Genomic DNA, 21,989 nt, shown 5'->3' with positions numbered 1-21,989 from the left:
CAGGAGGAGAAGGGGACGACAGAGGATGAGATGGTTGGATGGCATCACCGACTCAATGGACAGGAGTTTGAACAAGCTCCGGGAGTTGGTGGTGGAGAGGGAGGCCTGGTGCACTGCAGTCCATGGGGTCACAGGGTTGACGGGACTGAGCGACCAAAAAATAACAATACACTGGGGCAGATGCGGATGCTCAGCCACGTGTAGCAAATCATAACACCCTTGTGCTTCCATAAACGGGCTTCTTCCACCCAAAGTGAAAGTAGAACCAACGACCTTGTAAAATCCGCGTGCCCTGTGAAGGCGCTCCTGGGCGCCCAGCGCCCCCAGCAGGTCCAGGCCCTCTGCCGGGCAAGTTTGCAGGCCTCTGAGCACCATGAACTTCCAGATGTTCAAGCTGGTTTTAGAAAAGGCAGAGGAACCAGAGATCAAATTGCCAATATCCACTGGATCATCGAAAAAGCAAGAGAGTTCCAGAAAAACATCTATTTCTGCTTTATTGACTATGCCAAAGCCTTTGACTGTGTGGATCACAATAAACTGTGGAAAATTCTGAAAGAGATGGGAATACCAGACCATCTGACCTGTCTCTTGAGAAACCTGTATGCAGGTCAGGAAGCAACAGTTAGAACTGGACATGGAACAACAGACTGGTTCCAAATAGGAAAAGGAGTATGTCAAGGCTGTATATTTTCACCCTGCTTATTTAACTTATATGCAGAGTACATCATGAGAAACGCTGGGCTGGAAGAAACACAAGCTGGAATCAAGATTGCCAGCAGAAATATCAATAACCTCAGATATGCAGATGACACCACCCACCCTTATGGCAGCGAGTGCAGAAGAACTAAAGAGCCTCTTGATGAAGGTGAAAGAGGAGAGTGAAAAAGTTGGCTTAAAGCTCAACGTTCAGAAAACTAAGATCATGGCATCTGGTCCCATCACTTCATGGGAAATAGATGGGGAAACAGTGGAAACAGTGTCAGACTTTATTTTTTGGGCTCCAGAATCACTGCAGATGGTGACTGCAGCCATGAAATTAAAAGACGCTTACTCCTTGGAAGGAAGGTTATGGCCAATCTAGATAGCATATTTAAAAAGCAGAGACATTACTTTGCCAACAAAAGTCCGTCTAGTCAAGGCTATGGTTTTTCCAGTGGTCATGTATGGATGTGAGACCTGGACAGTGAAGAAAGCTGAGCACCGCATAATTGATGCTTTTGAACTGTGGTGTTGGAGAAGACTCTGGACAGTCCCTTGGACTGCAAGGAGATCCAATCAATCCATCCTAAAGGAGATCAATCCTGGGTGTTCATTGGAAGGTCTGATGTTGAAGCTGAAACTCCAATACTTTGGCCACCTCATGCGAAGGGTTGACTCATTGGAAAAGACCCTAATGCTGGGTAGGATTGGGGGCGGGAGGAGAAGGGGACGACAGAGGATGAGATGGTTGGATGGCATCACCGACTCGATGGACATGGGTTTGGGTAGACTCCGGGAGTTGGTGATGGACAGGGAGGCCTGGCGTGCTGCAATTCATGGGGTCGCAAAGAGTCGGACACGACTGAGCGACTTAACTGAACTGAGCACCGTGGGCGTGAACTTCACGGCTGCCACGCCTGGAGCCGGAACTCTTCCGCCTTGGCCGCAGGGCTCGGGGGGAACTCTGAGGCCTGCGCCCCCGCGGCCCCGCGCTCCCGGAAGAAGCGGGGCATTGTGGGAGGGGCGCGCGTTTCGGCGGGTTCCGTTAAAATGGCGCCCTTCTTGCCGGCGCTGCCCGCGGGGCCTTAGCTGGTGGGGGAGCCGGGAGCCCCCGGGGCCGGCGCGGGCAACCTCGGGCGAGGATGGCGACCCCGGACCAGAAGTCGCCCAACGTCCTGCTTCAGAGCCTGTGCTGCCGGATCCTGGGAAGGAGCGAAGGTAGCGGGGCTGCGGGCGGCTGCGAGGCGCCCCGGGGCCTCAGGGTCGGGGCGGCCGGGGGAGGGGCCGGTCGGGCCGGCTGAGTCACGGCGGCCCCGGGCGCGTCCGTCTCCTCAGCCCGCGGGGCCGGGCGCGCGCCCCCGCGTTGTTCGGACCGCTCGGTCCGCGCCCGGCGCCGCGTGACGTGGGCGAGGAGCGGGTCCCGGGTGACGCGGAGCCCCGCCTGCGGCCTGGGTCCCCGTGGTGCGGGCCGAGGGACACCTGAGGTGAGCGCCGTGCGGTCCCGGGCCCGCGGGGCGCCGCCGCCCGGCGTCTCTCCGCCCGGCGTGGCGGGAGGGCGCGACGGGGCGGCCCTGTGAGGGGCCTCCGGGCGCTGGAGCGCTGGGTTGTTTGTCCCCTAAGCACCACAGTGTGGGGAAGAGAGGCTGCAGGTTTTGCAGGAAGACTTGAAGCAGAACCGAAGCGTTGAGACGGCCCCTTGTTCTCCCACGACTCCTGAAATTGGCCCGCGTAATTTGTCTGACGGTCTCTGATGGCCTCAGGAGCGAAGGATGGCTGTTTCGGTTCAGCCCGTGAAGGGAGCCTGACTCCACACAGGTCTCGCTCCAGTTTGTGAAGTTTCTCTCTGCCACCGCGCTCCTCTAAGAAGCCCGGGCTTCCCCCTCCTGCAGGCCCTGCCCGAGGTGCCGGTGGTGCAGCAGTGGGAGCCAGGTCGTCCATCTCAGAGGTCCTGCTTCCTGTTAGCAGCGGAGGGGCCGACACGGTCGGCGCGCTTCCAGTGTTGAGGAGTGGGCTGCCTGAGGGAGGAGAAAGCAGGGCCAATGGCTGTTGAGGGGAAGCTGAGGAACCCTGCACGGAGACCTGAGTGTAGACGGGGTGGGTCCCCGGCAGCCCTGGGCCAAGGTCTCGAGGCGGGTGGGGGCCTGGCTGCGCCCTGTCTGGTGCCTCCAGCTCCTCCTGCCCCCTGGGTTGCCCTTCTGATCTGACATCCGGATCGTGGAGACCGGAGGGATACCCGCAGACACCGGGGAGCCGAACTTGGAGGTCGGGACTCGGTCGTGTTAGCCTTGGGGTTTGCTTTAAACCCGCGGGCCCTCAGGTTTCCTCAGCGTGAAGCCGCACATTCATGTGCTACCATGGTTACAGCTGGACTTTGAAGACCGTTCATGGCGTGGCATCGTGTTTCTCAGAATACTGCTCTTAACATTTGAGGATCCTGTCGATTGACTTAGTTTCATCCATTCTAGGAGGTTGAAAAACTTCTTTTCAGAAAGTTCTGCACCACCCTCTCATTTAGAAGTTTGTCTAAATTAAGAGTAAACAGGCTCCTGTACACCTTAAACTTACACAGTGATGTATGTCAGTTATCTTTCTACAAAATTAGAAGGAAAAAAAAGGAAATAACCTATGAGATCCTCTCAGAATAAAATATAAAATCCACTAAAATGATGCTCTCTTTCCTCTGTTCTGGACAACTAGGATTGCCAAACAATTGTATTCACGTTTCCAAATTATGCTTCTGTTCACTGAAGAATGTATAAGTCTTTAATAGCTTCCCTTGTTTATTCTACCTTTAATGAGTAAAGAAGCAGTGCTAATTGCTGCCTTTATAGTGTTTGAGATTTTAAAAGAGTTTCATTAGTGGGTGTTTTGTTTGTTCACTAAGTAGAACATTTGATTAACTACTTCATTTTCTAGTGACGTTACAAACAACTGACCTTATGCTTTTATAATATATTGCTTTTTTAATACTATGAAATTGAAGCATTATAGACACTTGTTACTTTTTATGTGAATTTCATATGAATTATTTTTTCATAAAGTATTTTAAAAAATTTGTAGTTGGCCTCAAGGGACCTTCAGAAGCCAAGCCCTGAGCTATAACGGTGCTTGACATTTTTATAAAGTTAGTGTAACCATTATTTCCCACCTTTTGCTGCTTAGAACACTTGTGGGTTCGCTGGAAACACACGGTGCCAGCCAGTGACAGGGGCGGTGTCTCCCGCACCCGTGAGCCTCCCTGGAGAACATGTTACTTGTTACATCTTCGTCAGTACTTCTCTGTCTGGAACCGTTGCTCTTGACATTACGTCGCTTCACCTCTGCCGGAGGCAGCATCCCTTTTCCTCGCGGTCCTCTCTCTAGTCAGAGATGAAGAAGTGTCTGAGCGCACGTGCTTAGGTGGCACCACAGCCCCCGCACAGCGCCGTCAAACGGTGTCCTGACCTGGAAGCCCCGCGTGAGGGCAGGGAGGGTGCCGTCTCGGTAGCTCCTGGGCCGCGAGTGGTGTTGCTGTGGGTTTCACGATTTTTGAAGATGGTGAAGAGGTCTTGATGAAGTTCCAAATAAAGGATAGTCTTACTCGTGGGGAAATGAATGTGTGTTGGATATACATTAAAGCTTGTCATATTATGAAAATGTTCACTGAATGTTGATTAATGGGTATGTTACTTTTTAAAGGTTTAGGCTTCATTTTAAAATTGTACTTAAGGGGCTCGTTGTTATTTTAAATGAATTAGTATTTAAAAATGATCTTGGTTTACATTTCTAATACAGTATAACTAGATGGATGTAACCCCCATAAATAAAAACTTCCAGGGGCCCTCAATCTTAGAAGTATAAAGGGGGCTGGAGACCGAAAAGTTTGAGGTAGCGCTGGTGCTCTGGGGAGGAGCTGCTGGCCGGGCAGTGGGGGGGCCTCCCTGCGTCTGCTGTTAGGCCTTTCCACTCGGTTCTCGGTGCCACCTGCTCAGAGCCAACCCGTGCGCCCCGTCTGCAGAGATCGCGGTGCTGTCTGGCACACAGGCATTCAGACCTGCATCTGGGCTGGGGATTGGTTTAAGAAAAAGCTGATGGAGTTTCCAAATATCTTGTCATTAACAGGAAAGACAGACTGGAAGTGTGGCTGGCAGACTGACAGGGAAACTGCAGTGTGGCTGCGGGGGTGGGAGGGACATGACAGACGCGTGGACACGTGGAGAGGGTGTGAGGATGGGGGCTGTGCTTCTGGTAGGGAGGAGGCTTGGATTTTTGGTAGGAGAAAATTCAGACGCTTATGCAACTCTTAGAGTGGGGATTTTTGTCTGACGTCCCTGAGCATGTTGTTGATGAACTATTGTTTGTAGGACTCAGGATCCTGGTAGTCTAAAAATTTTTAACTAAAATAGTTACACAGCTCTCCTTTTAAATATGTGATTTCAGTGACCCTTTTAATATTTTTAAAATTAAAGTACTCTCGATGTAGGAAATTTTTTACGTGTGGAGCAGCGTGAGGAAGAAAATGCCCCCGAGCCCCGTGACCCCACGGGAGCACTCCGAGTTCCTCCCTTTTGCTCTTCCCTCCACGGGTCTCACCGTGTTCAGTACCTGCGCCGTGTGTGGTGGTGTCCGAGCAAGACTCCGTGCGTGTGTGAGCGTGTGTGCGCGCGCTGCTGTGGGCAGCGGGGAGGCGGCCTGAGAAGCTGGGGCGGTGAAGGGCCTCAGCGTCCTCCCTGGTGCTGTGAGCGGGCTCCGGGGCTGGCAGGGGGCGAGGGGCGGGTTTGTCGGCTCTGGTCAGGACCGCCCAGACCGGAGGGGCGTTCACTCCAGGGGCAGGAGGGGGAGTCGTCTGCTCCTCAGGAGACGCGCAGTGGACTGGAGGCTGGGGAGTGGTCGTGGGGGGACATGCTGGAAGAAGCCGAGTCAGCAGGTGTAGGAGAGAGCAAGTCAGCCAAGATGGCGACGGTCGGGCCCGCCCGCCCCACGTGTTGTCGATAAGCGGTTACGTAGCAGCCGGGCTCCCTTACAGCACTGCGCGTGCGCGTCACCTTGTGCCCGCTTGGCTTGGCCCACGTGTGGTCTGTAAGCTCATGTAAGCGCCACCTGAAGCGCCCTGGGGGCTGCGTTATGGCCGCCTTGCGGCTGTGTCCACTGGGTCAACCAGGAGAGAACACAGTGAATCTGCTGCTGCGGCTGCGGTGCCCGTCAGGAGACAGGAGGCTGGTCTGCGGTTCCTGCGGCTCCTTCCGCCTTCTGCCCCCGTTCCCCTCGCGCCTCGCCTGCCCCGGGCTCGGCCGGGGTTTACCCATCCGCCCGCTTCCTTTGTTCTCGTAGGGTTATGCCTTCAGTCTCCCTTTTTCTCGGTTTAGTGGGGTTTCTGGAGGGCGTGGCAACACGCATCTGCGTTTACGCCGTCCTCTTTATCTGGAATGGCACACATGGTCAGAAGTTACCACCCTGTTGGCAGCTAATGGCCACTCGTGTGTGTGTGTGTGCATGCACACGTGAGTAAGCCCTGCTCTGCAGGTACTGTGGTGTGTGTGTGTGTGCCTGAGTGTGTGAGTAAGCCCTGCTCCGCAGGTACCATGGTGTGGGTGGGTGTGTATGTATGTATGCACATGCGTGTGTAAGCCCTGCTCCGCAGGTACCGTGGTGTGTATGTGTGTGCACGCACGTGTGAGGACGCCCTGCTCTGCAGGTACCGTGGTGTGGCTGGGACTTTTCCTGCTCCTTTTCTTAGGATTATCCGTCCAGTTAGTTTTCTGGCTCTGAGCAGCTTTCAGGTTTTGTTGCCGTCTCCCTTTTTTTGCCTGTAAAACACTCCGTTCGTTTAGTCCTTCATCCTGTTGCCTTGTGGCCCTTCTGTCCACTCAGGTAGGACCTGGGGCAGGTGGGAGGTGGGTCCCCCGTGCACTGTCTTGACGAAGCGAGAGCCTCAGGTGATCACCACTGAACCTGATTGGCCGTAACTTGCATCCTTTTGTTTACCTTGCAGCCGATGTGGCCCAGCAGTTCCAGTATGCCGTGCGCGTCATTGGCAGCAACTTTGCCCCAACTGTTGAAAGAGATGAATTTCTAGTAGCTGAAAAAATCAAGAAAGAACGTATGTATTTTTCTTAAGTGTTTTCTGAGCACTCAGATATGTATCTGTGTATCTGTGTATCTCTGTACGTACATGTTAATGTTAAGGACAGCTCAGTTCTTTTACTAGAGCGTGGTGGGAGGGTTGTTTTAAATACACTTCAACAGCACAATCTGGGGTAAGAATGTGAGGGAGAGGAGAAGACTTACTATCACTTGCTGCTTCTCTTATGATTCACAGTTTTAATCTTATACACCTTTTGAGCAGATAACTGCCAGATACTGTCTTGGTGATTAAACAGCCGTGTGAGTTGAGTACCGCGTCTGTTGATTGTCACCATCCAGACTTCCAGTGCTTTGGAACTTCCTGTTGAACATTTTCCGAGATGGTACCGAAGCTCTCCTACACCTTGTCACCTTAGAGAAGGAAGCTCTCCATATGTTAGCACCTGGTTACGAATGGGTCTCTGACTGTGTGTTCTTGGTCCTTTGAGCACCAGGACCCGCTGTGAGAGCTGCTCCTGTCCTGGTCAGAGGGTCTTCTCTGATCACCAGGTCCCCCTTCCTCACAGTTCCCGGGACTGAGGAGCGGGTCCCAGCTGCCTGGGACGCAGCCTTGGCCCGTGCGTTCTCCCCCACAGGCCTGGCTGTCGCAGGTGGTAATGATGCCTTCTAGGAGGAGGGTCCTCACGGCACGGTTTCTACCCGCCCCGGCTGTTGCATTATTAACTGTGTTTGGCTGGCGTCTGCGTGGATGTCCTGTTTCAGGGCTGGGTGCTGTGGCAGCTGGGGGTGGGGGTGAGGCCCTGGCATGTGAGCGGCTGGGTCTGGGGGTGGCTTGGTGAGCAGTCAGGACTGAGGTGACCTAGCATGTAGGTGTATGTGAGATGGGGGTGGTAGGATGTTTGTCCTGCTGTAAACACTTACTTTCCTTTCTTGTCTGTAAAACTGAACCTGAGAACCTTGTCGTTCCTTCTTGATCTCTGATGACTAGCACGTTTTAGATCACTAGTGGGAACCCCAGAACTGGGTGTGTTTACAGACCGTTTGCTTTGCAAATGCACAGATCCAGGCCCCTGGAGGGCATGGGACACATGCTGCGAGCAGCTGAAAATAGTCTGTCTTCAGAGTTAAAGGCCTGGCAGCCATGCTGTCGAGTGGGTCCTGAGGATCTGTTTTCAAGAAGAAAATTGTAACCGTGTGCAGATTATTCTTCCGTGTGTTCTCTGTGGTTTTGCAGCAAGGCTTGCTGTGTAGACATAGTGCTCTTCCTTTGCCGGTTACCCGCTGGTGTCCACAGCTGTTCGGAGCCCCTGCCCGGGTGCCCGACCCTGACGTGGGCCGAGGCTGCCTCTGTCAGCTGACTAACCTGGCGGCACTTTGCCTCACTGGCTCTTCATTACTGTTTATAGATAGAAATGATGGGATTTTCAAAAATTCTATTACTTTAGCTGATGTTCACATAAATTCTTTGATTCCAGCCTAATTGTGTCCATATTTTACAAATTTCATTTTTTTTGATGATAAAATTCGTGGAACGGAAGTGACTAGTTGTTCAGACTCTTCAGCTCGGGATTCCCTGCAGACGTCAGTGACCTGTTGCTGTGGGGATAGTGTAGGAGTGAGCTCTGAGTCACTGACACGCTCATCTCCGGCCTTTCAGTGACCCGGCAGAGACGAGAGGCGGACGCGGCGCTGTTCTCAGAGCTCCACAGGAAGCTGCACTCCCAGGTACCACGTGCGGAGTCCGGGGGGTTGACTGCTTTGCACGGCCAGCACTCTCAGTCTCGTGATGGACAACCACGGAGCATGTCTGGTGCTGCCAGGATGAGGACTCACAGCCCTTTCAAGTCCTCCTCTGATCCATCTGTCGCACCCTCACAATAAGCTGAACCTCACTTGCTGACCATTTGGTTCCGTAATGCAGTTGGGTTTACTGGGATTCGTTGTTCTAAGTCTATTTTTCCATCTTTATATGAAGTTACAAAGCAGGAACTGTTTTGTATGGTTATCTTTAGGCAGATAGTTTCAGACTGCTGTATCATTTGCTTTTCCTAAATTTTTCTCTATTTTTAAAAGCAGCTCCATCTGTACATTGAAAATTAACTAGGGTCTGCTTATCAGATGTCATATCCAAAGGTGCTCATAAGCCTTACCAAGACTGCAATATGAGAGACCTGGGTTCGATCCCTGGGTTGGAAAGATTCCCTGGAGAAGGGAACGGCTTGCTCACTCCAGTTTTCTGGCCTGCAGAATTCCATGGACTGTATAGTCCATGGGGTTGCAAAGAGTCAGACACAACTGAGCGACTTTCACTTTAAGGATTCTGAACGGGAGATTCATCAGTGAAAGCTGTCGTGTCTGTTAGCGTTGGCCGTTATATGATCACACATTTGGGTGGTTTGATTTGAACGGTGGTTTTCCGCAGTTCAGTTTGGAACTCTGAATGCTTATTCATGAAATAGTCATGTTTTAAATAGTAGCCAACATCCTGGGGCTGGGAGACCCATTGGGCTCAGGGCGCGGCTGAGGGAGCCTGAGAGGCATGAGGGAGCCATGTGCCTGCTCCTTCTTGTTGCTGAAACGTCTGGTTCTTGGAAACTGCAGTTGTGGTTGCTGCTTCCTCTCCTGCCCGTCAGGGCCTCCGATTGGGGCGTCTGTGGAAACGAACGGGACCTCTGTGCTGACCGCGCACGCCACCTGGGGGACTGCTGACTTCTGGATGCTGCAGGACCTGCGTTTCCCAGCAATGCCTGATGCCGAGACCCATCTTAGACTTTAGAATTATTTTCTTTTTTCCTAATATTCGTTTGGTATGACCTAAGTCAGGCTTAAGTAGGGGGAGGCATTCACACATTTTATGATGGCACTATTCTGATAATCACTGCGTTTGGGAAGCTGGCTGTTGAGAGGATTATTTCAGGGAGAACATGCTGTGCATTGGGAATAGGGTAATCTAAAAGTATGTGCACATTGGGACTTGGGGTTAGATTTCAGGGGTTAAAGGTTCTCAGGGGCTTGAGCTCTGAGAACATTCTCTCGCCTGCTGGTGGTAAAAAATGGGCAAGTTTCCGTTTGATGTCACCGGGTGAATTTTAAAATGCATTTCTATTTTGGGAAATTAGAATAATTTAGGAGGGGGAAAGGTAAGACTGCAGAGTAGTACAAAGTCTTTCTTCTAATGTTTTCTTTCTCAACAGGGAGTTTTGAAAAATAAATGGTCAATTCTCTACCTCTTGTTAAGCCTCAGTGAAGACCCGCGCAGGCGGCCAGACAAGGTGAGGCTCTGCTTCCACACTGCGGTGCCGTCTGAAGGCACGGTGTCTTGTTGGGACAGTTATGCCAAGGTTTGATAGGAATTGGCTTCTGTACTTAAGAAAATAACATTAGGAAAGCAAAAATCTTGTCTCGTTTTCTGGGCGGACATGAGGGTCAGGAGTTTTTTTTTTTTCTTTCTTTGTTTTTAAGGGCGTTTAGTCAGCGTGCTGGGAGAAGGCAATGGCACCCCACTCCAGTACTCTTGCCTGGAAAATCCCATGGACGGAGGAGCCTGGTAGGCTGCAGTCCATGGGGTCGCTAAGAGTCGGACACGACTGAGCGACTTCACTTTCACGCATTGGAGAAGAAAATGGCAGCCCACTCCAGTGTTCTTGCCTGGAGAATCCCAGGGATGGGGGAGCCTGGTGGGCTGCCGTCTATGGGGTCGCACAGAGTCGGACACGACTGAAGCGACTTAGCAGCAGCAGCAGCAGTCAATGTGCTGTGTTTCCTTAGGACGTCTTTGAGAATCTTGTTATAATATGACTTCAAGTATAACGTCTGGTTAAGTAGAGTATGAGCTATCTGGGTTCAGAGTTTTACTATGTAAAGTTACTACTAGCCCAGCTTCATTATTCTTTGAGTCAGAAGATCTTTTAGGGTTTTCTTTTGTTCTCAGATATCATGATGAGCATTAATTACTGTTACATCCTGAAAAGTTCTTTGTCTGTGGGTTCAGGTTTTGACCTGTGCAATGTTTGAAGGCGCGTTTGGGCAGCTGCCCCAGTCCCTGAGGGTCTAGGGTAATGAGGTGCCCCGCTTCAGAAATGAGAGTTTAGGAGGTTGAAGAGCGTGCACAAGGGAGTCAGATTTACCGTATAGCCACAGTCTTCAGTAACGCGCCTTCTTTCCTTATGTGATAATGCCAGACTTTTAAAGCTATTTGAGTAACTATTTGACTTTTAGTTTGCTTAGCTTCTGAATAAAGTGTTTAGTTACCAGACCATGTGGGAGTCTTGGGATTTAGAAAGCTTTCTAACACTTTCATTGGTTCAGGCATACTTCAGAAATACAACTAATTTATCATTTAATAAATACAGCACATCTTTTATCGTGCTTTGCAGATGCTGCATTTTGTTTTTTTGAAAGTTGAAGGTTTGTGGCAACTGTGCCTTGTCAGATGATGGTTAGCATTGTTAAGCAATAAGGTATTTAAGATGTGCGTGTTGCTTTAGAGACTTGCTGCTGCTGTCTGCTCAGCAGACGTAGTGTAGTGTAAGCATGACCTGCAGGTGCACTGGGAAGGCGGACGTTCGTGTGACCTGTTCTGTTTTGCTTTCCGGAGCTGGTCTGGACTGTCTCTGAGGTCGCCTGTGCGACTCCAGGCACAGAAACGGCGCTCAAGAGAGAAATAGAGGTGGAGTATGAATTGGCTGTCGACTGGGGAGCGTCATGTGATTCTGTGTCTGCATTCATGATGCGTTTATTTTCAGGTCTCCAGTTATGCCACGCTGTTTGCTCAGGCGTTACCACGAGATGCCCACTCGACACCCTACTACTACGCCCGGCCTCAGACCCTGCCCTTGAACTACCAGGACCGCAGCGCCCAGTCGGCCCAGAGCTCGGGCAGCCTGGGGAGCAGCGGGATCAGCAGCATCGGCGGGCACGCCCTCAACGGCCCGACCCCGCCGCCCCCGTCCCTGCTGCCGGGGTAAGCCCGCACGCGCGTGGGTCCTCCGTGGTCAAGGAGGCAGCGGCCTCGGTCTCAGTCTGGCGTTTTGTCTTCAGAGCCTCGTGCGTGTCCGGGCTGTCTGCCCTGGGTCTCACGTGCTCTGTGGTGGGAGTCACCCGGCTAAACATGCACTCCGGGTCACTTCTATCCACGTTGGCTGTTGGGTCGGCCGACTCCTGACCCGGTAATGCACCTTCTGCGGGCACAGGCCTGCTTGCAGGAAGGTGTGCGGAGCCTTCATTTGGTGGGAACTGAGTGCTAGGCTCCCGTGTCCGCCATCAGACGATGTTTTCCACGTGAGCGTAATCCGTTGATAGTTATGTCATTGTATTACTCAAGTGAAATTTTATTAAAGTTATTGGAAAACAGAATGTGTATACCAGACATGTGGATGAGAAACAGAGTCTCATTTTAGAAAACAGCATCATGTGCCGCAAAATTCAACCTCAGACTCATATTCCGGTGAAAGAGTCTGGCAGAAACAGACTTGCTTATTTTCACCTTTAATATAAGTAGTTGAAATAATTATTGTCATGATACTGAAAAAGTGGTATAGAGAACTGTGAACTGAAGTGGTCTTTTAGAATTTTTCTTAAATTTAGAACTATATTCAAAACCATAGTTCGATTCAGTGTCTCCCCTGCCAAGGTCGGGGAGGAAGTCTGGCTGTTTCTGGTTCCTTCTGGAGCTCCCTGGTGGGCCGCCCACGGGGCGCTTGGGTCACCGAACACCGTCCTGACCTGGGGTGGGTCGCTCCTTACGGTTGGTGTTGCTGTGTGTTTAATGCTGATTGCAGATCACACTGTTTGTTTGCATCAAGTGCTGTGACGGCTGAGCGATCGTGAGGACAGGGCGGGGGGCAGGCAGTATCCTCGGTTTTTACTGAACAAACATTGACTGCATGAACGGTGTGGGTTTCTAGGGTAAAATCAGTAGTGAATTCTAGAGGGGTCTTAGCTGGGTAATGTATGTGGATGTTTGAAGGCAGAGCCAGGTCGGCTTGTGACTGCGCTGGGAGGTCTGTGCAGCACACAGGAGGGGTGCCCTGGGGGGCTGGCGGCTCCTTGTTGACGCGCCGGGGAGGGATGGCCGTGCGGCGTCTCAGGCTCACACGAGTCAGTGGCTCAGTGTTGTAGCTCAGGAAGCATGTCTGCAGCGTCTCAGTGACCTCTGTGACTAGCCTAGCGTGCGGGACCCAGCAGGCTCTTCCTCTTTTCAGACAGTCTCACCCGGGTTCGGGAACGGGCGACTGTCTCCGGCAGCAGCTGGGCGCCCGTCTGGCGTGGACGTTGACTGCAAGCCAGCCTTCCTCACAAACCACTACCTCCAAAGGCGTCCCCAGTGCTTCCTCCCGCAACGTGACGCGGCCGCGGAGAGACGGGGACGCGGGCGGTGAGTGAGGACGGGCTCCGGGTTTTACAGGGTTTACAGCCGACAGGAGTCCCCGCGCACCGCTGTGGGGGTGCCTGTGCTCAGTCCTCGAGTCTGGCCTTGTCGCCCTGTCTCCGTGAGCGTGTCCCCCAGCCCTGCCTGCTCCTCAGGACTGCCGAGCGCGGCCCTGGGTGTGCACCCACCTCCCTGACGACAGGCCGGCCGTCATCTGGTGTTTGTGGAGGGTCAGCCCCGGGCTGGCGGCCGCCCTGGAGGGCCCCGCTGTGCTTGGACGGGGCCTCTCCCACTGGAACCTCGCCTCTCTGGGCCTTGCCTTCTTGTGATGTTGGGTGACAGCGAAATTCTGAGCTGGCCTTTGTTCCAGGGTTTGTGGGGCTTGTAAACCCTGTCTGGTGTGTTAACGCCTTTGCTGTGGTGGGGTTGGAGCCAGGCTTACATGCCTGCTGTGTAGTCGGTCAGTTTTCTAACACCGTACGAAGTAATCGTCCATCCCGTTGGGATTGATCTGTGCTGCTCCTCGATCATATGTTAAGCTCCCACAGATTGCTTTGTCTTCAAGAAAAGACGTTTGGAAGAGATACTATAGGATCTCCATATGCTTTTCAGAAAATCCTTTTTTTTTAAATATAACTTCATATTTTTTTTTCATGTTAAACTCATTTAGCTTTTAAATTTTGTTCTGGTTGCAAATATGTCCCTAAAACGAATCGTGTTGTGCAGCTCACCTTATGGACGCCGTGTTACAGGTGCTGTGGAGGTCACCGAGGCCGCCCTGGTCAGAGACATCCTGTACGTCTTCCAGGGCATAGACGGCAGGAACGTCAAGATGAGCAGCGTGGACAACTGTTACAAAGTGGAGGGAAAGGTGCGGTCCCTGGACCCGCTGCAGTGCTCACGAGTCAGCTGAATGTCCCCAGGGCCAGGCGGGAGCCTCTGGTCTGGGAGGTGCCGCTCAGTGAGGCGGGCTGGTCTGCAGGCGGGGGTCCTGGCCCCCGTGCTGTCTGGTCCTCCGTGTTCCCTTCCTCCCTCCTGCAACACCGCTGCCAGGGTTGTGTGACGGACGGGTGGCCTGACATCCTTGCTGCTGACGCGGGTCCCATGTGAGGTGCTCCTGCTCAGTTTTGCTCCCTCTGGAGCCTGCCTTTCTCACAGTCCTTTTTGTTGACCCTCTGTCCTTCTGCGTCTCTTAGCTGAGACTCAGGCAGCTGACATCACGGCCGGAGCCCGCCACGCCGGGCACTCCGGGGGCGGCGGGCCTCCAGCCTGACACTCGCCTGCAGCAGGGCGCTCTCTGTATCCTGGGTCTCTCTGTCTTCACCTCAGGGATGGTGTGTTAGTTATCTTTAAGTTTCTTGTGTTGACGCCTAAGAATCACAAACATAAAAGTACAAGTGGTTGAAAAAAAGTAATAATTATAATTCCAGTGTTAAAAGTATTTTTTTAACTGTTGACATGTTTGCTTTTTAGGCAAACCTGAACAAATCCTTGAGGGATACGGCTGTGAGACTGGCTGAGCTGGGGTGGCTGCACAATAAAATCAGAAAGTATACCGACCAGAGGAGTTTGGACCGCTCATTCGGACTTGTCGGCCAGGTGTGTTCCTGTTGATGAGACAGCTGGGAGTTTGGGTGACATTCCCCTCGGGAAGTGCTTAATCTCCTTAGAATCTCATATGAAAGTCATCCCGAGGAGGGTTCTTTTTACATGAGGCAGGTTTCATAATACACTGTGACAGCTGTGTCCACTCAAGAAAATAAAAAACACAGTAAATATTGACACAGGTAATCAAACAGGAATTTTTTTTTTAATGTTTAATGAATATTTAGGAACACTGACCTGTCTGAGTCACTTTACGTATTTTAATGCTTTCCCTTTGACCTGATTCTCGCAGTTAAAAAAAAAATTTGTTTAATTGAAGGATAATTGATCTACAGTATTGTGTTTCAGGTATATATCAAAGTGATTTGGTTATATATATGTTAAGTTGCTTCTGTTGTGTCCGACTCAGTGCGACCCTATGGACTGTAGGCTGCCAGGCTCCTCTGTCCATGGGATTGTCCAGCAAGAACACTGGAGTGGGTTGCCATTCCCTACTCCAAGGGATCTTTCTGACTTTGCTGTTCACCTGTAACTAACACGGTATTGTAAATCAACTGTACTTCCATGAACCAGATTAAAAGGGATATAGCTAAAAATACAGTGTCACTGTCTAAAGGGAACACCCTTCAGATTATGAGCAAGGCACTGTGCCTCTCCACTGCGCTCCTGCGTACCCGGTGCTGAGACAACCTCCCCAGCACTGTCAGTTGTGTGTATGGTGGTGGGTTCACCTGCACAAACCCGTGGACAGAAGCAGACTCGTCTCTGGGCCCTGAGTTCTGTCTCAGAGGGCCGTCCTGTGCAGTTGGGCTGCGTCGCTGCGTGGTGACCGTCCTGAGCGCAGTGACCACGGCCTGCTTGTTCCTTCTCCACAGAGCTTCTGTGCGGCCTTGCACCAGGAACTCAAGGAGTACTACCGGTTACTCTCCGTTTTGCACTCCCAAGTAAGCCCTTGTTTTTATTTCATCATGATCTGAAATGTTACAAAATTCTACTTTCCAGAATTCCTACATTTCCTCCTACATTAAGTTTAAGATTTGGTGGTCCTGTTGGAAGGATTGGGCCCTGTAGAGCTGTGGCGTGTCCTGGAGTCAGCTCGCGGCTCACTTTCAGGGTCCCGTTCCCCTGAGGCAGACTTACTGTATCTTGATGACCTCCTCTGTCCTCTCGTAGAGGCCCTCTGTCTCGTTTACGTGAGGATCACCCCTGCCCCGGGACTTTACGTGAGTTAAGACGTGACTGAGCTCCTGGGTGGCTGTCCTCACGTGTTCTTTTGTTCTTGTCTTTCAGCTGCAGTTGGAGGATGATCAGGGTGTGAATTTGGGCCTTGAGAGTAGCTTGACGCTCCGGCGCCTCCTGGTGTGGACCTACGACCCCAAGATAAGACTGAAGACCCTGGCGGCCCTGGTGGACCACTGCCAAGGTCCTTCTGCTCTGTTTCAAGGCAGCTCTAGGGAATGTCACTGAGGCTTGTCTCTGTGTCTGCCCTTTATGCGTAACAGCCAGAAGGATGCTACCAAAGACAGATTGATAGACTTGGACTTTCAGGGGGGAATAAGCAGTGGGCCAGGATTTATGCCTGTGGCGCTCAGGACCTCGCTGAGATGAGGTGGGGGAGGGGGTCTGTTTCCCAGAGGCCTCTTGGGCTCCGGAGCCCCGCAGGCTCACGGGGCTCGTTGGTGCTGCTCTTACCGCGCAGCCTCTCCTAGGCCTCCCGCCACCCCAGGCCTGGCTCAGCAGCCGGGTCACATGCCCCCGTGTGTGCGTCTGCCTGGGCCGCTCCCAGCCCCCGGCCGGTGTCTCGGCACTTCCCTCACCACGCGTGCTCCCTGGCCAGGAGCCCCTGGCTCTTTCCCCTCACTTCGTCTCTGCGCCTCCGCCTCGGCGTCCGTGTTCAGCTGCTGGCTTCTGTGTCCCCAGGAAGGAAGGGAGGCGAGCTGGCCTCGGCTGTCCACGCCTACACCAAGACGGGGGACCCGTCCATGCGGTCCCTGGTGCAGCACATCCTCAGCTTGGTGTCGCACCCCGTCCTGAGCTTCCTGTACCGCTGGATCTATGACGGCGAGCTGGAGGACACGCACCACGAGGTGAGGCGGCCACGGGCCGGGCCAGTCCCCCCGCCGCCGCGCCGGGCAGAGCCGTGTGTGCTCGGTGGGAAATGGTCCTCCACGTCCCCGCTGCCCTGCGCGTCCTGAGTCCCGGTCCCTCCTGGAGGCGGGCACCGTGTGCTCTCATGCTCCGCATGGTCACTGGTTAGCTGGGCCAGGCTGTTCATGCGTGTGTGTGTGTGTTCTACCTGCTGAAACACGCTTAGGTCTGCTAGAAAGCGATGTGTTTGTGCAAGTCACTGTTACCCAGAATCACCCAGTGAAACCACAGACTTCTGACCAGAAGTAGAGAGGGCCCCACACTTGATCTTGTCACTGTGTTATGTTAGTAAAGGGGAGGACTAGGTGGAAGTTGTAGCTTTTAACACACAGTAAGCGGTTAAGAAATATGCAAATTCTAGAATAAACTTGGCCCTGACCTTTGCAAAGCCCAGGGGTTGGCACGTGGGTGTGGGCGGAGCGGCAGTGGGAGGTCCTGCCGCTGGCGTGTGCCTGGGCTCCTGGTTTCACCTCGTTTCTCGTGGGTGAAACTGTGAGTAATGGAAGCAGACGCGACTGCAGATGGCCCTGTCCCCTGGTGTGGGGTCACACGGGGCCCCGTGCGTGCGCTCTGGGGGCCCTGTCCCCTGGTGTGAGGACACGAGGCCCCGTGCGGGCGCTCTGGGCGCCCTGTCCCCTGGTGTGAGGTCACACGGGGCCCCATGCAGGCACTCTGGGTGCCCTGTCCCCTGGTGTGAGGACACGGGGCCCCGTGCGTGCGCTGTGGGCGCCCTGTCCCCTGGTGTGAGGTCATACGGCCCCGTGCAGGCGCTCTGGGTGCCCTGTCCCCTGGTGTGAGGACACGGGGCCCCGTGCAGGTGCTCTGGGTGCCCTGTCCCCTGGTGTGAGGACACGAGGCCCCATGCGGGCACTCTGGGCGCCCTGTCCCCTGGTGTGAGGGCACGAGGCCCCGTGCGGGCGCTCTGGGGGCCCTGTCCCCTGGTGGGTCACACGGGGCCCCGTGCGTGCGCTCTGGGGGCCCTGCAGCCCCCTGTGGCGTGGCCTCTGTGTGGACATGGCACTTTACCCGGCGACTCTCCCGTCTGAGCAGATCGTGTTCTTCGTAGTTGTGTGTCTTCACCAGCGTTAATGGGGTGGCCGTGCCTTCATGCGCCTCCATGTGTGTGTTTCTGAGCTTCTCTGCAGTCAGTCCTGGGGGGCGGGGGGTGGGCGCACCTGCTGATGTGACTTTGTCTCCAGCGCTGGGGCCCTGTCCCCACCCACCCTGCACCCCACTGGCTTATCCCCCTTTCTGGGTGCTTCACGTGACTCACCCTGAGCAGGACTGCTTTTCATCCGGCCCTGAGCCCGGGCTCATCCCGTGGGCCTCCCAGGCAGCTCTCTGGAACACCCATGTTTCCCCGCCGGTGGGACACTCCCCTCTCCTCCTGCCGCTGCAGAGTGAGGCCCAGAGTCCCACCCTGGCTCCCTCTGGGTGGGACTGACCTGCCCCCCAGGGAGGAGTTTCACTCCTTTTCCCTGAAAGAAAAACTTCTAGGTGATGCCTGAGCTTTGCTGCTTCTGCGGCATTATTGAAACTGCCTCTGGGTCCACTAGTTGGGGAAGAGTCGAGCCCTGAAAGTCTTGTGAAACAGGCGTTCCTCCAAAGGAGACGTACAGATGGCCAGCAGGCACACGAAGGGGTGCTCGGCATCACTAATGGTTAGAGACACGCAGACCGAAACCACAGTGAGACGTTACGGAGCCTCACACCCGTCAAGTTGGCCGTCATCAAAGACAAGAAATGGCAGATGCTGGCGAGTGTGGCCAAACGGGAACCTGTTGATGGGGATGTAAATTGGCACAGCCCCCATGGAGACAGTGTAGAGGTTTCTCAGGAAACCCCACTCCTGGGTACACCCCTGACAGACAGAAACGCTCATTTGAAAAGCGGTGTGCTCTCTGGTGTCTGTAGCATCATTACTTTCAGTTGCCAAAGTATAGACGCAGCGTAAGTGTCCATCAGCAGGTGGGTGAGGAAAGAGGACGTGGTGTATCTATAGTAGAATACTACTCAGCCAGAGGAAAGAGTGAGGTTTTGCCATTTGCAGCAACATGGATGGACTTGGAGGGTCATTATGCTAAGTAAAATAAGTCAGAGAAAGACAAATACTGTATGGAATCAGTCCTTACATGTGGAATCTAAAAAATACAGCAAACTTAACGAGTGTAGCAGGAAGGAAGCAGACTTGGATGTAGAGGGTAAGATGCAGTTAACAGAGATGAAAGCACGAGTCTGTTGGAACTGGGAAAGGGGAGGACGTCCTCACTGCGGTAGCAGAGGAGCTGGAGCAGTGGTGGCTCCTTCACCTCCCGTGTCCTTTCTGCCGTCAGCCCCCAGGCTGGTGCACGGGTCGGTGGGGCTGAGGAAGCGGACCTGGAAGCTTCCAAGCGCAGCGGTTCTCAGGGCAGAGCCGCCCCGAGCAGGTCACTCCCAGCAGCGCTGCTGGGTGGCCGGTGCTGGCCGTGTGCAGCTCAGGAGCTGGCCACAGCCCATCCTCTGAGCTGTGTGCCTCCAGCGAGGCGCCTGTGCTCCAGACCTGGGCCCCTGTAGGGCTGAGGCGGACACCCCGGAGGGGGAGACACAGCTGTTTGATTGATGCAGAAGGGCGGGAATACTCTGGGTCAGCTCGAATTGAAAATTCAGATGGGCCCAGAGGTCTGAGAAGAGTCCCTGTGGATTAGCACCACCCCCAGCCACCCTCCATGTACACAGCAGAGGCTGTGATTGAAGGACCACCTCGTGTCTTAAGGAAAAAGCTTGTCTTAGCTCCCTTTTGTTAGAAGAAATGGGAGATGAGTGATTGTGTTTAGAGAGATCTCTCCAAAATGCCCTTTAAAACAAGTTTGATTGTAAATGGTGGGTCCCCCTGTCTCTGGAGTCTGGAATCGCTTGTTTTCTGCTGTGCAGTTAGTGAACACTTTGCCGGAAGCATCACCTTGTCGTGTCTCACTGTCTCCTCACTTGCAGTTCTTCGTGGCGTCGGATCCGACCGTGAAGACGGACCGGCTGTGGCATGACAAGTACACGCTACGCACGTCCATGATCCCGTCCTTCATGACGATGGAGCAGGCGCGGAAGGTGGGCTCCTGCAGCTTGGGCGTCAGGGCCAGTCTGTAGTTACACACGGTCTTGTGGCCTTTTAGGGTTTGCCTTCTTGAGGTGAAGTGTATGTTAATTGGCTGCGTCAACATATATTTGTCTGTGTTTTGTCAGTAAGATTTTTTTCAGGTCCCGGGATTCACTTGATACCATCCCCAGCGTTCCTGCTGTGTAGTTTTCAGTCAATAGAAAAATTTGTGACTTTTGAGTGTTTGTAGAACTTGGATGTATGATCATTTTAATTCTGAATAAAGGTGACTCCAGGGTGTTTTCCTCTTTTAGGTCCTTCTGATAGGAAAATCAATAAATTTCCTGCACCAGGTTTGTCACGACCAGACGCCCCCTACAAAGATGATAACCGTGACCAGGTCTGCGGAGTCCGTGCAGGACGGTACGCTGGCGATGGTGACAGGGTGCCTGCTCGTCAACCCTGGGGGTCTTTGCTCGTTCGCTCAAGTGTCGTTAGGATGTTTAAGTGGAATCCAGTATTCAGATGTATTTTGTAAGTGGTTGTGGGGTGCGGGGGTGTAAACCCGCATTAAGAAGCGCCTCGTGTGTATCAGCTCCTGGTGCCCCTCCTCCTCAGTGCGAAGCTGGGGGGGGCACCAGCTGAGGGCTCGGCCCCTCTGGGCCCCGTGTGCTGTCCCCCACCTGCCCTGGACGGTGTCCGGCCTCCTCGGGGCCTGTGATGCCCTGATGTGGCTGCATGCTGACGGGACCTGGCCATCACGCCAAGAAGTGTCACGGCCAGGACGCCTGTAACACGTGCCGTCTCGGGTTCATCCTCGAAACCAGCTCTGACACCGTGCTCGACACCATCACCCCTGACCAGCCCCGCGCCCTCTGAGCCAGGGTTTCAGTGCGGCCTGGAGTTGGCTCTGTTGTGGAAGGGTTGTGACCTTTAAATCCGTGAAGTGGTGAGCAGTGCCCTCTGGGCTCCCCCAGGTGGGAACTCAGGCGTCTGCTCCATGTCCAGCGTTGGCAGCGTTTTGGGGTCACAGCTGGGGGTGCTGGTGGCCCCCACGGCTCCCGCAGCCTGTCTCGGAGCCGCGGGCGGGCGTGGACTGACGCGTGTGCGTGTGAGCCTCGCGTTCCTCCTCCGTGAAACACGATGATGTGTGTGTGTGCTTTCCCCTTTTGTTCTTCACAGCTGCAGATTTATTCACAGATTTGGAAAATGCGTTTCAGGGGAAAATTGACGCAGCTTATTTTGAGACCAGCAAGTACCTCCTGGACGTCCTGAACAGGAAGTACAGCCTGCTGGACCACATGCAGGCCGTGCGTCGGTACCTGCTGCTCGGCCAGGGGGACTTCATCCGGCACCTCATGGACTTGCTCAAGTAAGACGGCGCTAGACGTTCCCACACGTGTGCAGTAGGTTTCAGCATGGCCAAGGCTCTTGCAGTTGTTAGAAGGGCGAGCGGCGTTAGAGGAAACTTGTCGAACGCTCGTGGGACCTTGGGAGATAGTCTTGTCACACTGTCACGTCAGTCCCTCTGCTTCTGTTGGCTCTGTGCAGAGGCGCGTGCGCCTTGTGAACACAGGCCCCGGCGGACGTGGAAGGGCGTGTGGCCTGCTCTGTTGGCTTAGCTTTGGTGAGAGTTGTCTGTAGAGCACATGGGAGTGTGTGGGGGGAGCAGGCGTGAGGGTGGGCGGGACGGGGCACGGGCGTTTCTGAACCTTTAGGGGCCGTGTTAACAGGTCTCGTCATCTGGGCGACGTAACCGTGTTTGCCTTGCGCTGGGTTTTAATAATGAGAGCGTCTCATCCTTGGTATCAAACGAAAGCTCCCTTTCTTCACAAAGGTGCATTTCCGTTGCTAATTTAAAAGGAGGCGCCTCCCCGGCCAGCTTGCCTCAGGTCACTTGAGCGACGCTGGCGTTGTTGGTCTCTTCTCCCCCTTTCCTGCTGACAGCGTGTGCCGTGGAGGCTGCGGTGGCAGTTTGCGCACCCCTGGGGAGGGCGGGCTGTGCTCTTAACCTCAAGCCGCGCCAGGTCAGAG

General features: G+C 53.8%; 1 protein-coding gene across 3 annotated transcripts in view; it reads left to right on the top strand.

Moving 5' to 3' along the window:
- Window positions 1–1,724: 1,724 nt before the first annotated feature.
- TUBGCP3 (tubulin gamma complex component 3) overlaps window positions 1,725–21,989 on the top strand; it is a 32,931-nt gene continuing 12,666 nt past the window's right edge. The window contains exons 1-14 of one of the 3 annotated variants that reach the window (XM_081551499.1): window positions 1,725–1,917; window positions 6,671–6,778; window positions 8,420–8,487; window positions 9,957–10,034; window positions 11,538–11,725; window positions 12,966–13,138; window positions 13,885–14,003; window positions 14,606–14,731; window positions 15,613–15,681; window positions 16,028–16,160; window positions 16,658–16,824; window positions 19,856–19,966; window positions 20,270–20,378; window positions 21,138–21,327. In XM_081551499.1, the coding sequence (XP_081407625.1) occupies window positions 1,842–1,917; window positions 6,671–6,778; window positions 8,420–8,487; window positions 9,957–10,034; window positions 11,538–11,725; window positions 12,966–13,138; window positions 13,885–14,003; window positions 14,606–14,731; window positions 15,613–15,681; window positions 16,028–16,160; window positions 16,658–16,824; window positions 19,856–19,966; window positions 20,270–20,378; window positions 21,138–21,327 (1,715 nt within the window). In that variant the 5' untranslated portion in view covers window positions 1,725–1,841. Of the gene's footprint in view, window positions 1,918–6,670; window positions 6,779–8,419; window positions 8,488–9,956; window positions 10,035–11,507; window positions 11,726–12,965; window positions 13,139–13,884; window positions 14,004–14,605; window positions 14,732–15,612; window positions 15,682–16,027; window positions 16,161–16,657; window positions 16,825–19,855; window positions 19,967–20,269; window positions 20,379–21,137; window positions 21,328–21,989 lie in introns of all 3 variants that reach the window. The other 2 variants (XM_081551498.1, XM_081551497.1) reach the window with 2 other exon arrangements.

The sequence above is a fragment of the Giraffa tippelskirchi genome, chromosome 12 (genome assembly GCF_054371585.1).
Source record: "Giraffa tippelskirchi isolate mGirTip1 chromosome 12, T2T-mGirTip1v1.2.pri, whole genome shotgun sequence".
NCBI classification, from domain to species: Eukaryota; Metazoa; Chordata; class Mammalia; order Artiodactyla; family Giraffidae; genus Giraffa; species Giraffa tippelskirchi.
Note: the sequence above shows the minus strand (reverse complement) of the source record. Positions and strands in the feature narration are given on the sequence as shown.